This window comes from Aquarana catesbeiana, linkage group LG03 (genome assembly GCF_042186555.1).
Source record: "Aquarana catesbeiana isolate 2022-GZ linkage group LG03, ASM4218655v1, whole genome shotgun sequence".
NCBI lineage: Eukaryota > Metazoa > Chordata > Amphibia > Anura > Ranidae > Aquarana > Aquarana catesbeiana.
Window position 1 is genome coordinate 188477057 of NC_133326.1, and position 26352 is coordinate 188503408.

At 44.4% G+C, this 26352-nt stretch overlaps 1 protein-coding gene across 1 annotated transcript in view; it reads right to left on the reverse strand.

Annotated features, from left to right (window-relative positions):
- The window catches only part of SYPL1 (synaptophysin like 1), a 103879-nt gene that overhangs the window by 6825 nt on the left and 70702 nt on the right, over positions 1-26352 (reverse strand). Inside the window, exon 4 of the mRNA XM_073619655.1 lies at positions 20235-20417. Within this exon, the coding sequence (XP_073475756.1) occupies positions 20235-20417 (183 nt within the window). The remainder of the gene's footprint in view (positions 1-20234; positions 20418-26352) is intronic.

Below are 26352 nucleotides of genomic sequence, written 5' to 3' on the forward strand. Positions count from 1 at the left end.
TTTCCTCTGTCGGATTTCTTTGTCATCTGTGGACTTTGGACTTTGTTCTGTGTTGGAAGTCAATAAAGTGCATCTCTCTGGAAGAATTGGGTTGCTGCGGAAGAGTACTTACATCATCATCATTATAATAACCCAATATAATATTAATATACAACATCACTACACTGGTGCCGTGACTGGTTCAAAACCCAGTCGCCTTCTCTCAGCCGCTTCCTGCTGAGGAAATCGGCCACCAGATTTTGTTCCCCCTTCAGATGCACCGCCGAGAGGGATAGAACATTTCATTCGGCCCACTTGAGAATGCTTTCTGTCAGGGCCCACAAGGGTCTGCTCTTGGTACCCCCCTGCCTGTTTATGTAAGCTACAGCTGAAGAGTTGTCCGACCGGACTCTCACATGCTACCCGTGAAGTTCCTTCTGAAAGGCTCTGAGCGCCAAAGCCACCACTCTCAGCTCCTTCCAGTTCGAGGATCTTTTTGCGTCTTCCCTCAGCCAGACACCCTGGACCATCCGGGAATCCAGATGCGCCCCCCAACCTGTGCCGCTTGCATCGGTCGTGACGCACCTGGACACTGGAAGAACCCACTCCAGACCTTGTGAGAGATTGGCCCCTCTTCTCCACCACCATAGGGATCTCTTGATTTGACCTGGTATGGTTATCAGGGAGTCCAAAGACCCCTGACTGTGGTCCCAAACCCTCAGGATGAAGAGTTGTAAAGGGCGAAAATGTAACCCTGCCTACTGAACTGCTGGAAGTGCCGCCATCAGTAACCCCAGGGCTGACATAGCCTTTCTTACTGATATCTGTTGGCTGCCCTGGAGTAATAACATTGCCTTGTCTACCTTCTGGATTTTCTCCAACGGAAGGAAGACCCTCTGTTTCGTTGAATCCAACAGGTAACCCAGAAAGATTACCTTTTGTGATGGAATCAAATTGGATTTCTCCAGGTTCAAGAGCCAACCTAGAGCCTCTAGGATGTCTCTTGTAAACTGCAGGTCCCGCGACAACTGTTCCGGGGAAGAGGCAAACAGGAGCAGATCGTCTAGATATGCGATCACGGAGATGCCCTTGATTCGTAGGAAAGCTAGGACTTCTACCATGACTTTGGTGAAGATGCGGGGGGAAGAGGATAGCCTGAAGGGAAGAGCCCTGAATTGCCAGTGAAACGTCCTTTCTCTGGTATTTACCGCCAGCCTGAGGAACTTCTGACACCGCTCCGCGATTGGAATGTGTAGGTAGGCATCCCTCAAGTCTACCGACGCCATGAAGCAGTTCGGAGGAAGGATTGTTTTCACCGAGTAGATAGAGTCCATTCGGAACCTCCTGTAGGTGAGTGAGACATTCAGAGACTTCTCCCTGGAAGTGACGTCACTAGCTTTCAGTAACCACACCAACCAGCTGCTTTTAGACTCAGAAGGAAATAGAATTGAACTCATATGATGGCACTGGATACTGCAAAATAAAGCTTTTTTTCTTCCTCCAGCTCCACCTCCATACAGACCTTCAGTTACAGAGCTGGATCACAAGTGCGATAACGTCACTGTACTTATGTGCCATTGAAAACCATAGTCCCTTTGCCATGGTGGAAGGTCCAATGAATGTTGCCTTGAGGGGTTTGCTTACGGAACACCCCATCACTTCCTTAAGATCTACATGACCTCCCAGATCCGGGAGATTACGCACACCTCCCAAGTTCCTGGTATAATTTGGATGAATACAACAAACCCGTGAGACCGCATTCTTCTCGGAGTATACACAGCCACTCACCACCTAAGCCTTGTCCGACCCAATCCGGCGTATGCCCCATTGGGTCCACCTTATCCGGTAAGCCTCCTCAACTCTTGGTGGTAGTGAGCGGATTTTTAGCTGAGATATCTACACAAACTCTTCAATATTCTGTTTAACATATTGCCATACAGACTATGTATCTCTAATGTTTACATGAGGACTACATGCTCTGAGCAGACATAATTGATCCTTTTTACTGTATATTTGACCTGTTTACAGTTTTATATGACATTGTTCAGCGCCACACTTTTTTGTTGTTTTACTTTTCAGATTAAGGATGAGCCTGAATTTTCCCGAGGGTTTGCGCACCACAAAAATGTGGGAATAAAAGCCTCTGCCTGTCTCTCCTTCCGGAACTCGAACTACCACCTCCTGTTCCACCAACTCCTGGAGGGAGGAAAGAAGAGCTGCTGACCTTTCTGCGCATTTCGGTAGCGTGGTGACCAAGAGTCTGCATGGTGGAGATTCTGCAAACTAACCTGTACCCTCTTCTTATGATCTCCAAAATAAAATGGTTGGAGGTGATCATCTCCCACTGTGGAAGGAAGGCCCCCAATCTTCCTCCCACCGTGATTCTGTCACTTAGTCTTTTTGGGCTGTTCAGGAGGGCAAAAAAAAGCCCCCCCACGCCCTTTACCCTTCTGTCCCCAACCCTTTTTCTGTTGTTCAGATTTTGGGGGGTCCAACTTCTTCCAGGGCCGAGACTTTCTTTTAGTGTCTGCAAGTTTCCTTTTAAGAGGAAACGCCTTCTTCCTGTCGGCCGTCCGATCTAAAACGGCTTCCAGACCTGGTCCAAACAGCAAATCTCCTGTGAGAGGAATCCCGCAAAGTTTAACTTTAGAAGCGGTATCCCCCTGCCACGTCTTAAGCCATAAGGCTCTTCTTGCTGAATTGGATAATGCGGCTGATCTTGCGGACATACGCACCGATTCAGCCGAAGCGTCCGCCAGATAAGCTACCCCCTTAAGGAGCATAGGAAACGATGACAGGATTGTTTCCTTAGAAGTTCCTGCCTCTATGTGCGCTTTAATTTGCGTTAACCAGTACTCCATGTTTCGTGCCACCACAGTGGACGCCATGGCGGGTTTGAGGTTACCCAGGGAAGAGTCCCAGGATTTTTTCAAGAGGGAATCTATCCTCTTGTCCATGGGATCTGGGAGTGCCCCCTTGTCCTCAAAGGCCAGGTCAGTGTGCCTGGAGACCTGAGAAAAGGCTGCGTCTAGTTTAGGCGATTTGTTCCATACCAGCGCTGCCTCCTCTGCAAAGGGAAACCTACATTTAAGCGCTCTTGAAAAGAAAGGTTTCCTTTCGGGGTCTTGCCACTCTTTTTTAATGGCGTCGACCAAGACCTCATGTACTGGGAACTCATGTACTGGGAACATCTTCCTCTTATGTTCCCCTAGGCCCCTATACATCTGGTCGTGGAGTGATAGCTTCTTCCTTTCCTCCTGGATTCCTGGTGTGGTATGGATGGCTCCTAGGAGCTCCTCCACTTCTTCTAGGGAAAGCTTGTAGCGAGAGGATCTTGTGGATTCCCCTTCCACCTCCTCTCCCTCCAATTCCCCCTGGAAATCTGAAGAAACGTTATCAGGCTCCTCCTCTACCTCGAGACTGGCACCTCCTGGATTCTCTCCACTACCCGAGGAAGCATCCATTAAGGATTGAGGAACACTCTGCTGTGCTGGTGGAGAAATAACCTGAGGCTGTGGAAACTGAAGACTGGAAAAGTGTCTTAAAGGATTGCACAGTGTTAGAAAGCTCCTTGACGGACGCTGCTAGATCCGAACACTGTTCCCCTGACTGCTCCCTTACTAACCCCTCTATACACTCCTTACAGAGGGGCTTGGACCAAGACTCCCCCATTGTGGCTCTGCATGAGGGGCATTTTTTCTTGGTATTGTGGGGCGACTTGCTTTTCTCCGTAGACTTGCCCTGTGAATACATTTAAAAGAGGGGGCAATCAGCCAAACTATCCACCAGCACTACCACGGAGGGCCACCAGGGGTGCGCTTTCCAGGACCAACCACCACCAGGGACCCGGTCACAGCCCTTCCTCCCCACCACCAAGGGGAGTTTACACCTGTGAAGCTTACAGGAAAAAGTAAGGGAACACCACCCCAGGGTCCCCCTTACCTTAGAGTGGCTGGTGCAGGATTCTCCTGGAGCGGTTCGTGAAGCCTCTGCTTCCGACATCTCCTTCAGAGGAAGTGGTTCCCAGGCCCGTGTGCTGTCCCCACAGCAGATATGAGGCAGCACCAGCCGAACGCGCGGTCCGCCTCCAAACTCTGCGACCGGAAGTGACGAGTCAGACGGAAGCACTGACCCCCGCCGGAAATGATGTCACCCGCCCTCCGAACCAGCGCTCGGAGTTCCCACACCGGCTGCTAGTGCAGGGCGGTCCCCCTGTGCCTCCGCTGGACAGAAGGAAGCGGACCCCTCCAAGAGAAGCGTGATATCCAAGCTACAGTAGCCTCACAGACTGCAGTGCAAAAATGAGAATGAGGGAGAGGGAGAGGGAGAGGGAGAGGGAGAGGGAGAGGGAGAGGGAGAGGGAGAGGGAGAGGGAGAGGGAGAGGGAGAGGGAGAGGGAGAGGGAGAGGGAGAGGGAGAGGGAGAGGGAGAGGGAGAGGGAGAGGGAGAGGGAGAGGGAGAGGGAGAGGGAGAGGGAGAGGGAGAGGGAGAGAGAGAGACAGGTCCACCCCCCTCAGCTTCGCCTGTATTTAGCCCCAGCCTCCCTGGCTGTTCAGCTCTGGCTTCTTGCGATGTCTCCCCACCGGAAACACCAGAACTGAGGGGCCGGGGGGAGCGGTGAGGATTAAATCTAGAATTTGCGGTGTTTCCTCAGAAGGGGAGGAGCCAAGGTCTCTCTAAGGTGCTGTCCTGAAAGACGGAAAGGGGTAAAAGGCAATTTTGAAAAACAAAAACTTTTTTTTCTTGCTATAATACATATTTCAAAAAAAAAAATAGAAAAAACAAAAACGTATTTATCAGTTTAGGCCAATATATATTTTGATTGGTTTGCACAAAAGTTATCGCGTCTACAAACTACAGGATAGATTTAGGGACTTTTTTTTATTGTTTTTACTGGTAATGGCGGCGATCTGCGATTTTTAGCAGGACTGCGACATTGCGGCTGATAAATCTGACCCCCAAATGACACTTCTACATTGATCAGTGCTATAAAGATGCACTGATCAATGTAAAAATGACACTGGCAGAGAAGGGGCTAACACTAGGGGGCGATCAGGGGGGTTAACTGTGTTCCCTGGGTGTGTTCTAACTGTGGGGGGGGGATGGGCTGCCTAGGACATGACAGATCACTGGGAACAGTAGATCTGACATGTCACCTGTCAGAATGGGGATCCGCCTTGTTTACGTAGCATTAGGCGATCGCAAGCCGCCGGCAGACAGTTCGCCCGACCTGCTGGCACGCCCCTGCAGCGGGCGCTAGAGCGCACAGCCAGCAGCGCTTCCGCCCACAACCGTGCCTGCCGCCGTACAGTGATGGCGATTCACGCAGGGGAGCCAAACTGCCGCATTATAACTGCGGCGGCTGGTCCTTAAGTAGTTAAATTATAAGAAAACTTTATAGAAATTTTGTTTTCTTTATTGTGAAAGATAATGTTACACTGAGTAAACGGATACCCAACAGGTCGTGCTTCAAAAATCGCCCACTCGTGGAATGGCGACAAACTTTGGCACTTAAAAATCTCCATAGGCGACGTTTAAAAATATCTGCAGGTTACCAGATTTAAGTTACAGAGGTGGCCTAGTGCTATAATTATTGCTCTCACTCAATACCTCATGTGTGGTTTGAGCACCGTTTAAGTATGTGGGCATGACTTACGTATGCATTTGCTTCAGAGAGCGAGCACAGAGGGAGGGGGCACTTTAAATTTTTTTTTCTTATTTTACTTTATTTTTACACTGTCCCTTTAAAAAAAAACAAAAAAAAAAAAAAACAAAAAAAAAAAAAACAAAGAAAAAAACTTTTTTGGATCACTTTTATTCCTATTACAAGGAATTGGAAATTAAAGCAGTGTGCAGTGTTAAATTTAGTAGACTAAAACATTTTAGTCGACTAAATGAATACTATTTTAGTCGACTAAAATCTGACTAAAACAATTGGGATGACTAAAATACGACTAAAAGCCATTTTAGTCAAAAGACTATGACTAAAACTAAATTGCAACTTCTGAAATGTACTGGAGATTTTAGTCGACTAAAACGTAGGACATTTTAGTCAACTAAAATGTACTGGAGATTTAGTCGACTAAAACAAAAACAATTTCAGGTGGACACTCTCTCCTGCTGCCGATAAAAGTGATCTCGCAGCGAAGACCACTTTTATCTTAAAAGCAGACCCCCCCCCCGTCATAACGGTATTTAACGTCAAAGTACCAATGTAAATCCATGGTGGGAGGTCCGTAAGTGGTTAATAAATTAGAAGCAATAATGGACTAGACTTGTTAAGAAAGCTCAGAAAAAAGGGGAGTATTAAAGTGGAAGTCCAGTCAAAAATGAAAAATGATATGTAAAATATCTTTATTTTTGACATCATTCATTTTCTGTATAGCCGATTGCCAAGCTTAGAAAGTCTAATCAAAGCCAGACAATCAGCTTCCTTGTCACAGCCTCGTTTTGGCCAGCAGTTTCGAGAGAGAGAGAGAGAGAGAGATCGAGAGAGAGAGATCGAGAGAGAGAGATCGAGAGAGAGAGATCGAGAGAGAGAGATCGAGAGAGAGAGATCGAGAGAGAGAGATCGAGAGAGAGAGATCGAGAGAGAGAGATCGAGAGAGAGAGATCGAGAGAGAGAGATCGAGAGAGAGAGATCGAGAGGGAGAGATAGAGAGAGAGAGATCGAGAGGTAGAGAGATAGAGAGAGAGAGAGGTAGAGAGATAGAGAGAGATAGATAGAGAGAGATAGAGAGATCGAGATATCGAGAGAGAGAGAGGGCAGGCTGTGGAAGTCTGTTCTGTTAGAAACTGTAATATAGATCACAATGCAACATGCTGCAGATTTTCTAGTGTACAACCACATAGTTGTTTCTGCATGGCAACGTGTGGCACACTCCCAGCTGAGGGAGCTACATGTGAGTAATGAGTTTAAGGCTCTGTTTCCACTAGTGCAACTTGTCATGCGACCTTGGACACAAAGTCGTATGACAAGTCACAGCTCATTGATTTCAATGGGAAACTTTCTTATCTATGCGACTTTGAAAAGGTGCCTGCACTACTTTGATGCTACTTTTGATGCAACTTTGATCCAGAGTGTAAAGTTGGATCAAAGCTGCACTCAAAATCGTACAGCTTTGGAGTCGCATTAGTGGAAACATAGCCTAAGGCTAGAGTGACTTTCATCCAACTTTACACTCTCTGGATCAAAGTCACATCAAAGCATTGCAGGTAACTTTTCAAAGTCGCTGATTTTCAAAGTCAGATAGATGGGAACGGGTGCCATTGAAATCAATGGGCTATGACTTGCCATGAGACTTTAGGCACAAAGTCTCATGGCAATTCATGCTAGTGGAGCCTTAGGCTACATTTCCACTATTGCAACCACAAAAGGTACACAATTTTGAGTGCAGCTTTGATCCAATGTCGCATAAAAGCATTAAAGGTACCTTTTCAAAGTCGCAAAGATGGGAACGGGTATCATTAAAATCAATGGGCTGTGACTGGTCATGAGACTTTGGACACACAGACACGTTACCACTATTGCGACCACAGAGTTCCATGATTTAGAGTGCGACTTTGATCTGCGAATGAGTGCAGCTTTGATCCAACTTTACATCAAAGTCACATCAAAGCATTGCAGGTACCTTTTCAAAAGTTGCCGATTATCAAAGCCGCCTAGATGGGAACAGGTGCCCCCAATGCATCCAGCTCCCTTCTCCTGTGCACAGCTGTACTGTATATGTGCACTGCACCCCACCACCACCCCCCGTAGGATGGGGCTTTTTTTTTTCTATTATTTTCTCATGAATTAGGATGTACAATGACAGAACACTGGGCGAGAAACCATGATCAGCCCCTCCCATCATGTATACGCCGACTGGCTAACAGTGTTTCTCCCAGGAAGGGATGTCACTAGCTTTCAGGAACCACACTCACTGGCCGATTTTATTCTCAGAAGGAAGTAGAATCAAAGTCATGTGATGGCACTGGATACTGCAAAATAAAGGGAGAGAAACTGGAATTTTCTCATTTTGAGGCATAAGGCTGAACTTAGCTCACATTAACGATCGCAGGGGAGAAATTTAAGCGTTAGGCTGGACTTCCACTTTAAATCCGAATCTTTCTCCTTCCTGGGTATAGAGACGAGTGAGGGGAAGATGGCCCCCACCTGTCTCCATACCACTGCAGGGCGGAAGCGATGGGAAAAAAAAGGGCCATTTTTTTTTTTTTTTTAAATATCACATTATTTTTTTAATTGCATTTTAGTGTAAATATGAGATCTGAGGTCTTTTTGACCCCAGAACTCATATTTAAGAGGTCCTTGTCATGCTTTTTTTATATTACGAGGGATGTTTACATTCCTTGTAATAGGAATAAAAGTGACAATTTTTTTTAAAAGAACAGTGTAAAAAAAAAAAAAAAAAAAAAAAAAAAAAGTAAAATAAATGAAATCACGTGAGTAGCGCCTGCATATGAAAACAGTGTTCAAGCCACACACGTGATGTATCGCCTCGATCGGTAGAGCGAGAGCAAGAATTCTAGCCTTAGACCTCCTCCAACTCAAAACATGCAATCTGTAGAATTTTTTAAACGTCGCCTATGGTGATTTTTAAGGGTAAAAGATTGTCATCATTCCACGAGCGGGCGCAATTTTGAAGCGTGATACGTTTGGGTATCAATTTACTCGGTGTAACGTTATCTTTCACAATACAAAAAAAAAAATTTGGGCTAACTTTACTGTTGTTTTATTAATTAAAAAAAAGTGTATTTTTTCCAAACAAAAGTGTGCTTGCAAGACCGCTGGGCAAATACGGGGTGACAAAATATTGCAACGACCGCCATTTTATTCTCTAGGGTGTTAGAAAAAAAAAAAAAAAAAAAAGTATGTTTTCGTTATTAAGCTTTCTAACAAACCTTTCGGTATCTATACAAGCGTCAAACTGATCCAAGCGCTTATCTGGAGCATATTTTAGGCCAAGTCCCTCAACTCATTAGTGGTAAAACGTCTCATCACTCAAGTTGAAGATCCCCTGGCCTATTGATCTCTCTTTTGCCCCCCTCTAGGATGTCTTCCAAATTGTAACTCAATATGTTGCCACGCCGTGGGTTCCCGTTGGTACCATGAAGTTGGTGATCCCTCTTGATGTTGGGGTATCCACTTGCTGGTTCCAATGTTTCCCCCCGGGGCCAAAACGCCTTCTGTGGCGAGTCCAACCACCCCTCCTGAATAGTCCTGGTGGGTCCCCATGTCCCCTCCGTGGAAAACCCCTTGGGTGGTGGGTGCTATCCCCAAGCCGCAGCTTATGCTTATTCGACGTAGGGCTGGGGAAAAAAAAAAAAATCGACTTGAATCGAGCTGAGAGGTCAAATCGATTCAAATTTTCAGCAAATCGATGATTTTTTTTTTCACCAGGACTGGCGCTGACACTGCACCGGTTCTGAGGAGTTTCGGTCAGGAGTTTTTAGGCGAGGCCGCGGCTTCGGCCTAGTCCGCGAGGCCGGACCCCGCGGACTAGGTCGAAGCTTTGACTAAAAACTCCTGCCTGCAGCTCCCCAGGACCGGCACTGACACCGCTCCGGTCCTGAGGAGCTGCGGGCGGTGGTTTTTAGCTGAGGCCGCGGCCTCGCCTAAAAACTCCTGCCCGTAGCTCCTCAGGACTGGCGCGGTGTCCATCAAACAAAAACAACAAAAAAAAAAAAAAAACACACCTCGATTCGTATCAAGTTGTTGTTTTTTTTTGGAGAATATTGCCCAGCTCTAATTCGACACAATTACGCCAATATGGAAGGTTATGTCCAACAATCTGAACTTGTAGCAAACAGGTTTAGAGAAAAGCACAAGTTAAAAACCTGGATCGGCAGTGCTTATTAGAGGATAAACCTAAAAAAGAGAAATAAGCATACCAACACTATAGATTTGATGGATTTCAATAGAGATTCTAGATCTTTTGAGCACATCATTAAAACATCATTAACACTAGCCGGTCTTCTCCCTAAACAACACACATTTATCTACTAGAGGGCACCAACCTTAAGAAATAGAATCTCTCCTAATGTTTACAATCCCCCCCAAAAGGCTTTATACATTTTTAGATATCACCTGGTTTAAAGTGCAAAGCTTGTAGGAAAACCAATATTAGGAGTAAGAAAATAGAAAATTGAGGACATTCAAATCCCACAGCACTGGTGATTATAAAAAAAAAAAAAAAAAAAAAAATTAATTTCTTGCGATTCCTCTAAATTTCATTTCCTGCCCTTGTGGGCTGCAGTATGTGGGACGTGTGACGAGAAAAGGACTAGGTCTAGGGACTAGAGTCAATAAACATTTGAATATTAAAAAAAAAAAAAAAAAAAAAAAAAAAAAGGGGGGGGGGTTTCCAAATCAGTTTATCGAACCATTTTAGAACCTATCACAATAGAGATCCTAGTCTGGCCTCTTTTTGTGGAATAGATAGGGTTGAATCGCATTGGCAAGGAGGCAATAAGACAATATATATATATAAATAAATTATATATATATATATATATATATATATATATATATATATATATATATATATATATATATATATATATATATATATATATATATATATATATATATATATATACACATCCATCCAAAAATGAGACAGAATGGATTTTTTTTTTAATTAAATACTCTCAATCTCACAAGTATTAATGTCGATATTGATTTGAACTGTTATATTTCCAATTATTAATTGTGATGGTGTTCCAATCATTTTCAATTCCATAGTTCTCTTCAGTTGGGTTTTCTTTTTTGTAATATAATGGTACCAATTTTTTGGTGCATTACCATTTTTAATCCACAAGATGGTGTAGTTCCATCTTTCAATAACCATTAGCCACATAGTGGTTTATACCATACTGTAACAAGCCCCTTGCTCGCTCGATTCCACTCTCCCGACACTCCTCTGCAGCTATAGAATCAGATTGCAGATCGCAACATCTGATTGTTCGGTCATCCGATGCTCCGGGATTAGAACTACAGCTATGTGCCGTTCTAACCCAGTTGTGATAGCTCAGAACAAACACCAGGCAGGCTGTATGTAAGTTCAACCAGGAATCTCACTTTATTTCAAAAATACAGGCTCTTTTATACACTAAAAGTGGAGGTGCATACCTCCGGCTCATATTACTCTAACAATACACCTGTAACCTAATTAACACGGGCTAATAAACGAATCCCTTTAGACAGCCTAGATGACTCAGACTTGACCTTTAGGCCAGACTGGCCGTCTTGTAGCTTAGAACCCCCAATCAACATTATCACAATAGCAGCGTTAATTAACACAAACAATGGGGATCTAATGACTCTTAGATCCCATACTAGAGACTTATTTACAATACACATTCTAGCAGGCAACAGACAGACAGGCAGCTGGAATTGACATCAGCATCTCCTAACAGTATTTGTCCCAGCATTATGAATCAGCCACTATTTCTAATATGGCAAATCCAGGGTCCCCAGAGTCTGTGTGTCCTGGGGGACCAGGACCCAAATCCACAGTAATACCGCCTCAAGGGTCCCCAGGCATACAGCTCACAAAGAGCACCGTTCCCCCAATTGCCAGGGCCCACGATCGATCGGCAAGAGGCTAGCATTCAGTCCCCTCCAAAAGTTTCTCTCCCGGCTAGGTCTGTGACACATACCATTTGATAGTACCATTATAGATCCACTAGATGGTGTAGTAATATAGATTTGTAGTTGGTATCTAGTTCCTACCCCTAGAGGGGGTTAGTTCGAACAGTTTTATACTATCAAAATGTAATTATTTTTAAAATTAAATTTTTATATTTAAAAAAAAAAACATATATTTTATAATAATCTGTTGTTAATGAAGCATTGGGTATTGGCATAGTAGTTTTTATATTGGTCTATGAACCATTAACAAGGATTGAAGAGGATTGGATATCCTTTTACGGCGGTTATATAAAAAGGAAGAAGTGTCCAATCACATGACCCCCGTGACTTCAGACGTTGCTGACGAAACGCATCGGGTGTGTAGCACGTGACACGTCACTTTCGCCATCCTTTGGAACGCAGGTGGAACGCGATGGGTGCCCCTGCTCGTTTTACGAGCTCGTATTGATTGGCAACATTGTAAGCATTACTCTATAGTTGCGATGCAAATAAATTTACAAACTGCACTATTATAAGCTTCTTTTCTTCTTCCTGATATATGTGATTTACCATACCATTGCCCAGTGGGTGTGGATCTACATGGGCCATTTTCTCTTCCCTTGGAGGATACATCTCTGCTTTACATGCTTATTATGACTACTTGCAGAACTACACTTCCCATCATACCTCTGGGAGTAATTGTAACTGCCAGCCTGGCAATACCTCATGGGAAATGTAGTTCCATAACAGCTGGAGGGCTACTGGTTGCCTACCCCTGGCCTAGGGGATGGTGGAAGAAGGCACTTTGTTTCAAATCATATTGTATGGACTATTAAAGATTTCACTTTCACCGATTGAAGACATCTGGTGGCGGAGTATGGACATTATACATATACAACTTATAAAATTTAATAATTGTTTTGGTTATGTTTAATATTATAATTATGGTTTGTATTGGTTGTTTCTAGAGAGCGTGGTATGAAAATTGTTTTCCTTTTACGATTTAGGCTTTTGAGCCTCACTACGGGCTGCTCTATGTTCATCACACTCAATATATTATATTTAAATTTTTTTTTGGGTTGATCCAGAGTGCGCAGGTCGAGGGTTTTTAAGCCCTTTAAAACAAAAAAAAGGAAGTATAGGTTTGCACTTTTTTGCAGAATCATACTTACCTAAGCGTCTCCGCACTGAGAACTGCGTGCGCGAGTCGGGCTGCGCTCTCAGTGGCCATCTTCTAGGACCTGTGACATGTTCCAGAAGATGGGAGAGGAGGCGCCGCTTAGGCGGCGAGAGCTGGGTGCCTTGTAAAAACTAGGTACCCCCCACTTAAGTCTGCTAGTGAACAGTAGTATACAGGGACCCCCAGGGGACCACCCAGCTGGCAGTATCCTTCCCCAGTTGTGTACTCATATGCCCCTAGCCAGAGAGGGAGAGCCTGCCTTGTGTCCCTCCTTGTTGCACTGGTGTGCAAATAGTTTCAGCTGCCACCACCCCCAGAAGCCTCAGGGAAAAAAAAAAAAAAAAAAGGCAGAACTTTTCCTTTATAAAGATGGCCTCCAGCGCTGCCCTATGACACACTTCTGGTTCCGCGGGGTGTTCCTTGCTGTGGCCGAAAAAAAAAAAAAAAAAACCCTAGGGGAACTACACAATCTCAATAGCTACAACTGCAGCCCAGAGACCAGGCTTCCCCCTCAGCAACACAGAACCATTGCCCCTAGAGGCCAAGAGCAAAAAACGGCACCTTAGCTATAGCCGATTGCACTTACAGTGGTTGTAAACCCTCCACTACAACTTCAGCTCATTCTAATCTATATAGAACAGGCAGCTAATCGCTGCCTGTGAAAGTTTACACACTCTTTCTGTTGCCTTAGAAACCGTCCTGCAATCTTTGATGACGTCAGCCACGCCTGCGCATTGCTTAGATTCTTTAACGGCATGTTATCTGTGTCGTTCACTAGCGAAAGAAGCCTCGCGATGCTGTGATCTGATACTCTTCTTCCTGGTTCTCCCCCTTGTGACTGTATAAGACGTCACACGGGGAGTGAATCAGAGCAGCACGGAGAGGGATTTGCTGTCCTTAATAGCTTAGCTCGGTTGCTGTAGTAACGGCAATCGAGATAGAGGCTTGGTTTAGTCTTGGAAAGGAAAACAAAGTAAGGGCAGAAATGATGTCAACAAAAGAATCATCGATCAGTAGTAAAGATGGCGTGGCCAATACCCAGAAGAAAGAAAACTTTGAAAACCGTGAAATCAGGTATTTTTAAACCTCGTTTTTGGCATATTTAAAATGTGTATGGCTTACCAATACATTGCAGGATCATTATAAAAGGAAAAAAAACGGACAAGGTTTACTTCTTCTTTAAAAGTAGCCCGAACCACAGGGCACTCAGATTTTCTCCTCAAGATCCAGTCAAAGACAATTGTCAAGGATGCAATCTTCACCCATCACAGTGGGAGATGTCCATCCAGACACTAAATGACTCAATCCCCTTTTCTTTTGGGATCCACTGCCCTGAGAACCTGTACAGCACCCTACTGGAACACCTTGGTCAGTACTGCGCAAAGTTGTGTGTCCGCAGAGTCCAGCACCAACTGGACGCAATCCCTGCTTAGACATCTATTGGAGTAGCAGGGCTCGGGTACCATTATTATAATAAAGGATTTATATAGCGCCAATAGTTTGCACAGCACTTTACAACATGAGGGCAGACATTACAGTTAGAATACAATTCAATACAGGAGGAATCAGAGGGCAATGCTCGTTAGAGCTTACAATCTAGAAGGGAGGGTCAAGTGATACAAAAAAGGTAATAACTGTGGGGGAATGAGCTGAAGGAGAAAAGGAAAATACAGTTAAGTGTGGGTAGGATAGGCTTCTCTGAAGAGGAGGGTTTTCGTCTAAAAGCTAATAGTAGGAGATAAATCAGACAGATTGGGGTATGGAGTTCCATAGGATTGGAGAGGCTCTGGAAAAGTTCAAGAGACGAGCAGGAGAGGAGGTGAAGAAGGAACTAGAGAGCAGGAGGTCTTGAGATGAACAAAGAACGATTAGGTTGGTATTTTGAGACTAGGCTAGTGATGTAGCTGGGGCCAATTTGTGGATGGTTTTATAAGTAGTTGGTATTATTTTGAATTTGTTGGGTGAGCGGAAGCCAGTGGAGGGATGAGACAGACACCGAGCGATTGGTAAGGTGGATGATTCTGGCAGCAGCATTCATGATGGATTGAAGGGGGGGGGGACTAGACCGTGTAGAGGTAGGCCAATGAGAAGGGAATTGCAGTAGTCGAGGTGAGAGATGACCAGGGAGTAAATTAAGATCTTTGTTGTGGTATTGGTTAGAAAGGGGCGTAGTTTGAAGATGTTGCAGAGGTTGAGGCGGCAAGACTTGAACAGTGATTGGAAGTGGGGCTTAAAAGGAGAGTTCAGAGTCCAGGACTACACCTAGGATCTTGGCATGCGGAGAGGGGCTTATAGTTGTGCCATTAATTTTGACAGAACGGGTGAAAGGGCATGTCGGGGAGGAAAAATTATAAGTTCAGTTTGCATCCAAATGTATCAATGTAGTTTTCTGCAGTGTTCTCATTTACATTTTGCCTACTAGCACATGCAGTGTATGATACATTTAAGCCATGCCTCTGGCGATTTTTATGACTGCGACATTATGGCAGACACGTCGGACAATTTTGGCACGATTTTGGGACCACATTTATACAGCGATAAGTGCGATTAAAATTGCATTGATTACTGTGTAAATGTGGCTGGCAGTGAAGGGGTTAACACTAGGTGGGGCTGTAGGGGTTAAATGTGTCCTAGTGATGTGTTGTAACTGTAGGGGGGGGGGGGGGGGATGGGCTAGCTGTGACACATCACCGATCACAGGGAACTATGATCAGTGACACTGTCACTAGGCAGAACAGGGAGAGTCCACGGGACCCGCGACCCGACTCATGGAGCTCCCGGCCAGCGCGCACGCGATGGCACGGCGGCAAATTTAAAGGGACGTACAGGTACACCCATTTGTCCAGCTGTGCCATTCTGCCGACGTACATCGGCATGCGCCAGTCGGGAGGCGGTTAAAGTGAATCAGTAAAAATAAAATATTCCGTTAAATATCGTGCCTGGGGGGTGTCTATAGTAAGCCTGTAAATTGGCACAGTTTTCCCATGTTTAGAACAGTACCACAGCAAAATGACATTTCTAAAAAGGAAAAAAAAGTCATTTAAAACCGATCGCGGCTGTAATGAATGGTCCCTCCCATGGAGGCGGAGCTGTTGCAGCTTTTTTTTTTTGGCTCGTCGGACGGCGTGAGATGGATCTGCATCGCGGGACTTTATTTTTTAATAAAGGACTTGTCCCAAAGTGTCTCCTGTTTTTTTTTTTTACTATTTTTGTGAAATGGTAGGGGTACAATGTACCAGTTACCAATTCACATGGGGGGGGGGGGGCAAGATGCTTTGGCGGCCGACTCCAAAGCATCCTCCCCATGCTGAGGGCATGTGGCCTGGTACAGTTCAGGAAGGAGGGGGGAGGTTGGGCACTCTTGTCCCCCCCCCCCCCTCCCTTTTCCTACTGCCAGGTTTCGTGCTCAGATAAGGGTCTTGTATGGATTTTCGGGGGACCCACCGCACATTTTTTTTTTTTTAATTTTGGTTCGGGGTTCCCCTTAATATTCATATCAGACTCAAACAAAGGGCCTGGTAATGGACTGGGGAGGGGGGGACCCATGCCATTTTTTTTTCAATGAGTTTTATCCATATTGCCAAGACCCGACAATTCATTACAGCCGCGATCAGTTTTAAATGACTTTCCTTTAGCAATGTCATTTTGCTGTGGTACTATTCTAAACACGGGAAAACTGTGCCACTTTACAGGCATCCTATAGACATCCCTCAGTCACGATATATAAAGGAATATTTAATTTTTATTGTTTCGTTTCACTTTAAGCATTATTAAAATCACTGCTCCCGAAAAAAAACGGCCGCTTTTAAAACTTTGTTTTGCATCGATACATGTCCCCCCCCAACCCCCCCCCCCCGGGCAGGACCAGTGTCCCTAAACTCTTGTGAGGACAATAACTTGCATATAAGCCTTTAAAATTAGCACTTTTGGTTTTTCATGCTAGTGTCTTATAGACTAACAGGGTTCTGCGGCTTTCCAATTTGCCACCAACACCGCATAATGTTCGTTGTACGCCGAACAGCCAAAGTTTGGGCCGAACATTATGCTCGGGCCAAACTGTTCGCCCATCCCTACTCTGGATAACTGTCACAGTTACCAGTGTGCTTATGTCAGCTCTCAGCCAATGTTTTAATGCCCAAGTTCAACTTTCAGGTAGAATTTCATGTGCTTCTCTCGCACTTACATCTTCCACGGGAAAATTGGAAATTTTACCGGTTTTAAAATTTTAATAATGCTTTTAAAAATTCCATCACTTCCTGTAGATCATATCCCATTACGCATTGCCTTAGTGCATCACAGAACAGGGCGGAGATTCCCACTCTGAACATCACATCCCTCATACCACCTTGTTTTATGTCCAACCACTTTCCTACCTCTTCCCTTAAAGCAGAAGTTCCATTTTTGGGTGGAACTCCGCTTTAAGTACTGGTGACCCCCTTACATGCCACGTTTGTCATGTCTTTTTTTTGGGGGGGGGGGAGCAGGTACCCAGCTCCCACTTCCTCTCCTGCCGCCAAGCAGAAGTTCTCCTCTCCCTCCAATCTTCTGGGACACGTCACAGGTCCCAGAAGATTGCCCGGCCATTCACAATGCACAGCGCAGCTCACACCTGGCTATGAAGCCACAGCTGGGCACCCACAGTTAAAACGCTGTGCCGCAGAGAGGAGTAAGCCTTCGTGCACCCACATCGCTGGCCCGTGGGACAGGCAAGTACGTTTATTAAAAGTCAGCAGCTACACTTTTTGAAGCTGCTGACTTTTAAATGGGTGGAACTCAGCTTTAAGGCAGTGGTTCTTAACTCCTGTCCTCAGGACCCACTAACAGGCCATATTTTAAGTATTGCCTTGGGGAGATGCAGACTGCAAATACTGAGCAACAATTGATATCACCTATGATGCATTTCAGTTATCTTGAAAACCTGGCCTGTCAGTGGGTCCTGAGGACAGGAGTTGAGAACCACTGCCTTAAGGTGACCGAACACATTACAATCTGATTGTACAATCTCATTTAGAGCCATCAGCACTGTAGTGCAAGGACCTGTCCGATTTGATACAAAACTGAATGGTTTGTTCAGATGGGTCCTCCCATTCCATAGTTTTGATAAATCTAGGAGGAAATTGTACAGAGTGTATGGTCATCTTCATAAAAGCACATAAAAAAAGAAGGAGTGGACAGAAACACTCAGCTGTCAGGTGCAATTCACATCTCTGCATGCTTTTTCTTGGTGCGTTTCTGCTCATCATGCACAAGGCAGCCCCATTCACTTGAATAGGCTGCCCTACATGTAACAAAATGTCACAAAATCTCCAGGACTTGGAGTAGCATGTGGAGCTTTTTTTAACACCTTTTGGTGCGCTTGCAGCGCATTTGTTGCATGGCAGACGTGCACCTGCTACCTGTGCTTGGGATACTATTGACATTTAAACGGCAACGCAAGTACGCTGCGCATTTCCAAAACAGGCAGCAAAGTGTGCATTTTCTGTGCAGTTTGCCATGCGTTGAGAAATGCGCAGATGTGAATGGAGCCTCATTGAAAGCGGAGTTACGAAACCGGACGTCACCACACAGCTACTGACTGACTTCATGCAGCAGTGCTGGTTAAACTTTCGTTTTTTTGAATTTCTGTCAATACTTTGATGTCGGCCACCTTTGGTTTTAATAAAGCAGTTTTTTAACTTACTACACTATGGAGGATTTTCTGCTTTTTTAATCCCTTTTTACATACGGCAAGTGATACCACCGCGACCTGTCCGGCTATACAGACACAACAGCGTTTTGTGAAGGATCGGAGTCTGTAATCTGATCAGCTGTTCCATCCGATCAGCTGTTTCAGTGCACGGGACCACATCATACCGCTGTTCCAGCGCCAGTGGAGGATCTTAGGCGGATGGAAGTCTGAATAGGAAAACCCCATCAGCTCTGCCTGCGGGATTCGATACATTTGAGCCCTTAAGACCCCCGTCCAACAGATCCGGTAAGCGGCCCCCTTTTTTTCAATTTTTCACGAGATCAGAGAAAGGACCGTACACCTAAGAACATACTGAGTTACAGGACATTTTCTAATTGCCCTTTTTTAGCTACTTATCCCCTAAAGTGGACTGTACCATACTGTAACCATTTATTTATTGCTTATTTGAGTTCTTTAGATGGCACTTCAGTTGATATTTGATATTAGTATTGTTCAAAGTAAGATTTATATGCACACCCAGGCTAAGGGAGTTCCCTCGGTCTGGTTGGTTTGACAGTAGTAGCGCACCTGAGTGTACCTTTCATATTGCTAAAACTGAAAATTCCGGTTTTGTTAGGTTGCAGCACTATTAGTCATTTTTTCAAATTGTTTAGAATTTGTCCTTTATTGTCAAAATTTTGTAGTCACATTTTGTTGTTCACTTTTATATTCACATCACTGTTTAAACATGATAGTAAGTCGGGGTTAGCGCAGATTACTTGTGTTACAATGAAGCCTCATTGTTTTTGTTAAAATATTACAATTTGACTTTCAGGTTCCATTCACACCTAGCATAGTGGGACCGCACTTTTTTTTTTTTTTAGTAGTTTTTCCTGCGACATGCATAGGGCAGCCTATTGATTTCAAAGGGCTGCCCTACATGCAGCAAAGTAGCTCATGGGCATTTTCGGTTTGCACATTTTTTACTGCGTTTGTCACTTTTTTTTCACATGGCAAAAAAAAATAAATAAATAAAAAGTGTATATCTGCTTCTGTGTTTGGCGTGCTGTTAAGAATGAATGGCAGTAAAAGTGTGACTAGTTCATTTAAAGTGAATAAAAAGGTGGCCACACACTATACAATCTGATTGCAGGGTCTCTGTATAATCCCCTTTAGATTTTCAAAAACGGTATAATAAGAGAACACACCTATCGATCCAATCACTCTGTATCCAATCAGGCAGACACTTGCGCTACATAGTTGAAGGTAGATCTAAAGTAGATTCTATAATCAAATTGTATAGCGTAAGGTGGTGAGCTTTACAGACTTCCAGGGACTCACTTGGTTTCAATAATATAGCTCTGCTCCACAAAGGCTGTTCTGTGACTGCTCAGCTACTGCACACTCTGCCACATGAACGATCTATGCAAGAAGGTCCCTCTCCTGGAGGGAGAGGGCAGGCGCACTGTGTGTGTTAAAGAGGTCAGCTGGTGAACTACTTCCTTGTACTGTTTTTTCTGTCACAAATTTCAGGACAGACAATGGAGGAGTTTTCTACAGGAGACTGGATGCAAGGTAAGGCCTGTCCTAAAAGACAGCGAAAGCTTTTTCTTTTCTGCAACATTGGTACAGCATTAGAGTAGTATCAGTGCATACAGCACCTAGGCAAACTGCAGTTTTAAACAAACAGAGGCCAAGATGGCACGGTCTCAGCAGACAGAGATGATTAGTTTCCAATTCTCTATAAAGAGAGCAACAAAAAGAAATCTACTTACCGCAGAAATGTTTAACGTTCCCATATGGGGTTCTGTTCCAGGATGGCAAACATAAATGGTCTCATTGCATTGGCGCGCAATATTTTGCGAGTAGGTCACAGATTTAACATCAGTCAATCCTTTAGCCCATGCAGAGGAACTCACAAGCCACATAAAGGCAAAAATGATTGTGACGATAAAATCCTAGAAAAGAATAGTCGCAGGTATAATTATTTTTGTTTAAGTGCAACTTTTTGATAAAGCAAACTTTTGACCAGACTATGGACATTCATTTTCCTATGCTTAAGAATAAACTTAAAAATAAAAAGAATAAGAATTAAAAACAAAACTATCCCCGACTTCTCTAGCTGCTTGTACTGTTTGAGTAATTAATCCTCCAAAGACTCTAAAGTCCGGTTTACTCAGTTATTAACAGCTTGGAAACACCTGCTGTGTGTTTACATTAGAAGGCTGGCAAGATTCTGCTCTTGATAGAAAATAAGAGATTTCTGTGCCTCTGTTACAAAGAAGATGAATTTCTCTATAATTCCTATAACTACTGGGGTGAGGAAGGGCTTATATTAAATTGCTTTTACAACTGGTTTTGGAATAGACAAATACCTTAGTGTGCATTATTTGGGCAAAGGTTCTTTTAAATGTCTATAAATAGTTTTTGGGTGCAACATTGGTTAGTTGTGCGATTCAAAACAAATTGTCAAATCCCATTCATTTTTTTTATTTTTAGATGCTACGCAATTGCAACTTTGATTCACATTTCTAACGCTATAGCAAAAAAAAAAAAAAAAAAAAAATAGGACTTTTATAACAGCTTACCTGTAAAAATCCTTTTCTTGGAGGAGTACATCACGGGACACAGAGCCATAGTTATTAACTATATGGGTATATAGCAGTGATGGCGAACCTTGGCACCCCAGATGTTTTGGAACTACATTTCCCATCATGGTCTTGCACTCTAGAGTGTAGTTGAGCATCATGGGAAATGTATTTCCAAAACATCTGGGGTGCCAAGGTTCGCCATCACTGGTATATAGGCACCTTCAGGTGATGAACACTGGCACACCCAATACAGGAAGTTCACTCCCTATATAACCCTCCTCCTACCAGGAGTACCTCAGTTTTGTAGCAAAGCAATATACACAAATATCAAGAGGGGAGGGACCTCTGTGTCCCGTGATGTACTCCAAGAAAATTATTTTACAGGTAAGCTCCTATTTTCTTTATTGTACCTCACGGGACACTAGACATTATCTATATGGGACGTCCCATAACAATGCTATTTGATGGGAGGGAGACACAATCCGTAGGGCGCCCACAGACTTGAGGACCTAAACTGCTGCCTGCAGCACACTGTGGCCAAAGTCGATATCCTCATGCCTTTTTACACCCACCTGATAAAACCTGGTGAACGTATGCACTGAAGACCGAGTTGCAGTCTTACAGAACGGAGCCATGGAGGCCTTGGTGATGCACTGTCCAAGAAGCACTAATTGCTCTGGTAGAGTGCGCTTTGACTTGAAAAGGCAGAATTTTACCTTTTAAACCATAAGCCTGAATTATAACTTGCCGAATCCACTTACAAATAGTGGATCTCAACGCTGCCTGACCTTTCCTAGGACCCTCTGGCAGCACAAATAGGACATCAGTCTTCTGGATCTGAGAGGTTGTCTCTAAATAGACCTTGACCGCTCTCACCACATCAAGACAATGTAGTGACTTCTCTTACCTAGAACATGGTTTTGGGAAAAACGATGGTAGGAGACCTGAGACCACTTTAGGCAGAAAACTTGGACGAGGACGCAACACGACCCTGTCCTCGTGAATAATCAAATATGGCTCGTTACAAGAAAGAGCAGCCAATTCCGAAACCCTCCTTGCTGAGGATATAGCAACCAAGAATACTAACTTCCTTCTCAGGAGGACCAAGGGAGTATGCTGTATCGGTTCAAAGGGCAGTTTTTGTAACACTGACAAAACTAAGCAAGTCCCAAGGATTCAAAGGTGATCTAACTAGCGGATTAAGCCGCATCAACCCCTGCATAAAAATCCAGACCAAAGAATGCGAAGCAAGCGGTCTTTGAAATAAGACCGATAAGGCTGAGATTTGGCCCTTAATAGTACTCAAGGCCAACTTCATCTACTCCTAATTGTAGAAAGGCAAGAATTCTGCCTATGCTATATTTCCGAGGGTGCCAACCCTTGGATTCACAACAGGAAACATAGGCCCTCCAGACTCTAAAATATGACTCTGGAAGCTGAGTTCCTTGAATAATCAAAAGGTAGAGACAACTGGGGGGTTACCAATGCATCTGTTCCGCATGCGAGTGGATCCCTTGCTCTAGAAAAAAAGTTGACAAACTTCATGTTGAATTTGGATGCCAGAAGATCTACGTCCGGAGTCCCCCGTTTTTGGCAAACAGCCAGAAAAGCGTCGGGGTGGACGGACCATTCCCCCGGGAGCAACTGCTGGTGGCTCAAGAAGTTCACTTGCCAATTCTCCACTCCTGGAATGAAAACTGCAGATAGGCACGGAACATTCCTTTCTGCCCAAGTTAGGATATGGTTCACCTCCCTCTAAGCTGAGAGACTCTTGGTGCCCCCTTGGTGATTGATACAAGCCACAGCTGTGGCATTGTCAGATTGGATCCTGACAGGACAACCTTGTAACCTGAATTTCCAGGCGTTCAGAGCCAGACGCGCTGCCCGAATCTCTAGGATGTTGATGGGCAAGGTTCTTTCGGTTCTTGACCATTGTCCCTGGACAGTTGTCTTTCCTAGCACTGCTCCCAAACCTGAAAGGCTGGCATCTGTTACTACCTTCCAGATAACTGGTCTGAAGGACTTTCCTTTCAGCAGATTCCGGGTTACCAACCACCAACTAAGGCTCTGGGACACCCTTGGGGACAGCCGCATTGGCAAGTCTAGAGCTTGAACAGTTTCGTTTTAAGCAGACGGGATACTGTTTTGTCTCGAATGGAACTGGGCATAGGGAACCGCTTTGAATGAAGCCACCATCTTTCCTAACAACCTCAAGCAAAGGCGAATGGAGGGATCTCTTTTCGACCTGACCATCTGCACCAGCTCTCTTATGGCGTTGATCTTTGCATGAGGCAAGAACACCTTTTTCTGGGCTGCGTCTATGATCAGACCCAAGTACTCCAGCCTTTTTAGCGGTTTTAAGGAAGACTTCTCTAGGTTGAGAATCCAACCCAGATTTTCCAGGTATTTGGTTGTAATGCGCACACTTTGCTCCAAACGGGCCACCGACTGGTCTATTAGCAATAGATAGACCAGGTACACCAAGATTGTTATGTCCTGCGCCCTTAACCTGGCTAGAGGTGGAGCCAGAACTTTTGTAAAATAACCGGGGTGCTGTAACCAGCCCAAAGGGCAAGGCTACAAATTGAAAATTATGCTGTTCTACCTCGAACCGCACAAACCTTTGGTGAGCGGGAAATATAGGAACATGCAGATATGCATCCCTGATGTCGATAGACGCCAGAAGTTCTCCTCCTTGTAGGAGAGAAACCACCGACCTGATTGACTCCATGCGAAAAGAGTGGACCTTCAGGAACGGATTTAGATTCTTTAGATCTAGAATGGGTCTGACATCTCCATTCGGTTTTGGTAACGTAAAGAGGTTTGAATAAAACCCCAAACCTTGCTCTTCTGTGGGGATTTGCATGATCACCCAATGAGCCAGTAATCGGTCTAATGCCCGAAACAGAGATTGCCTTTTCCCTGGATCTTTAGGAACGTTTGACCTCAGAAAATGAGGCGATGAAAACACCCGAAATTCCAGTTTGTACACTAGAGTTACCTAGAGTGGAGATGACCCATCTGTCCTGAATTTCCTCTTGCCAGACTTCTGAGAACTGCAGAAGTCTTTCCCCCACCCTGGCGAGCGGGGGCGCCCCTTCATAATGAGGCTTTAGAATTCTGTTTTGCAGGTTTCCGCCCTCAGGACTTCTTTTGTGCCTGGGCCTGACCCTGAGGCTTTCCTCTAGACCGACGGCGGAGGCCCTTGTGACTGCCTAGAGGCGGATGCCCCTGGCGCTGGAGAAAGAGCACGCTTAAATGAAGGGCGTTTATTCCTTCTCTTGACTTGAAATCTTTTGGATGCATTTGTCCAAATCATCCCCAAATAGCCGATCCCCACGAAAAGGAAAAGCAGTCAGGAGCCTTTTGCATGGTGCTTCGGCTGACCAATTTTTCAACCACAGGATCCTACGCATGTGCACTAGCACAATCGCAAGGCTGGATGCCTGGTGAATAGAATCTTTAATGGCATCTATAGCAAAACATAATGCTCTTGGCCAAATCCCGGGCTTGTTGTACAGGAACCTCCTTAAGGGCCTGTCTAAACTGGTCCTTTACGGATTGACAGATGCCTATTACAGCGACTGCAGGCTGAAAAACTGCACGTGCCAAAGAAAAAGAGGATTTTAACAGGAATTCCAACCTTTTATCCATTGGATCCTTAACCCTTTGAGGACCAAGGGACGTGTTTGTCCCATGTTTTTACTTGCCTGTATCATCTGATTAAGAACTTAAAATACTCTTTTTTGCTTCTTTTGGCGTTCCATAAAAAGTGACCTAAATAGTCAGATGTTATTGGATCATCTGAGATTTGTTGATAGACTTGTGTTTGACAACAAATTGGCTGACATTTTTTGCTCTGGGACACATATCCCCACGGACCATACCTTAAAGAAACCCTGCCACTATGCAGAGTTGTTTATCAAATAACTTTGGACAGGTATAGAAGTCATTCAGCCTGTGCTTTATCTGAGCTCTGTGGAACTTTAGGGACCGTCGATAAAAAGCAGTTTTCCAGTTACTGTACAGTTTTACCTCTTGGAACTCAACAGCAACTGATAAAACTGATAATGTGCTACACTCCCTTCTGTAACCATTTGAGAAGAAAGGAGGGGGGAGTGAGGAAATGCAGCACAAAGAAATTCTGTATAACTGAAGTCAGTCAGCCATCAGTGAGAAATGTATGTTTGTTGGACAGTTCACTTCTTCAGCTACATGAAGTGGCAGAGTCACCAACTGTCGTAACCCATTTTATTCGCTATTGTTCATTTGTTCTTAGTAAGGCCTCAAACAGGATGGCACGGCGTGAACGCTCGTTTACAATACGTGAACAGGATATAAAAACGGGCTGTTTGCCGACCACAGTGATGAAGAGGACCTCACTCTCGAAGAAGATCAGAGTTTCTTGCTTGAAGCTGTTGACCGTGTTACCCAGGAAGTGATCATAGAGCATCCTGATCCTTCATCATCAACTGAACCCAGCTCTAGCACAAACCTAGCTTGTACAGCTCTACCTGTCAAACCTTTGATGTTCTATGGCTTACCGAAACGTAAATGTACACTCCAGACTTCAGCAGTGAAGTCCGAAGGAGAGCAACTGCCTCTGCTAAAAAAGTTGCGATCTAGTTAAACTCAGTCAGTGATCACTAGTTTTGACTTTAGGTGGAAAAGGGGAGCAACTAAAGTCATAACAAACACTACTGAATAGGACTATGGACAAAGTGAACTTGAAATTAGATGACTCTGCAGATATTGATGCTGTTGAAGTCTTTGAACAAGCATCTGATTTCAGCACTTTAGTCTCACTCGTTGTGGAGCAAAGTGAGCTTTATATGAAACAGAAGGGCATTTAATTCCAGACAAATTCAGATGAGCTTCAAGCCTTCTTTGGAATATGTCTTGTTATGGGGTATCATGTTCTGCCATCGATCAGAGACTATTGGTCTACTCAGCCAGATCTTCAGGTACCATTTATAGAAAATGCAATGGAGTCGTGCTCGATTTGAAGCAATTCGCTCTGCTTTGCACTTTGCAAATAATGAGGAAATGTTACCTAGAACTCATCCCCGTTTGATAGAGCTTTCAAAGTTCGTCCATTGATCGAGCACTTTAATCGATGCTTCCAGGCTGCGAGAAATCTAAGCAAGCAACAGTCGATTGATGAGCACATGATACAATATACAAGGTCAAAACATGATGAAGCAGTACAGAAACAAGCCTGTAAAATGGGGATTCAAGCTATGGTGCAGATGTGATGCTATCTCAGGCTACCTTTATCAGTTTGACATTTATACTGGACGAA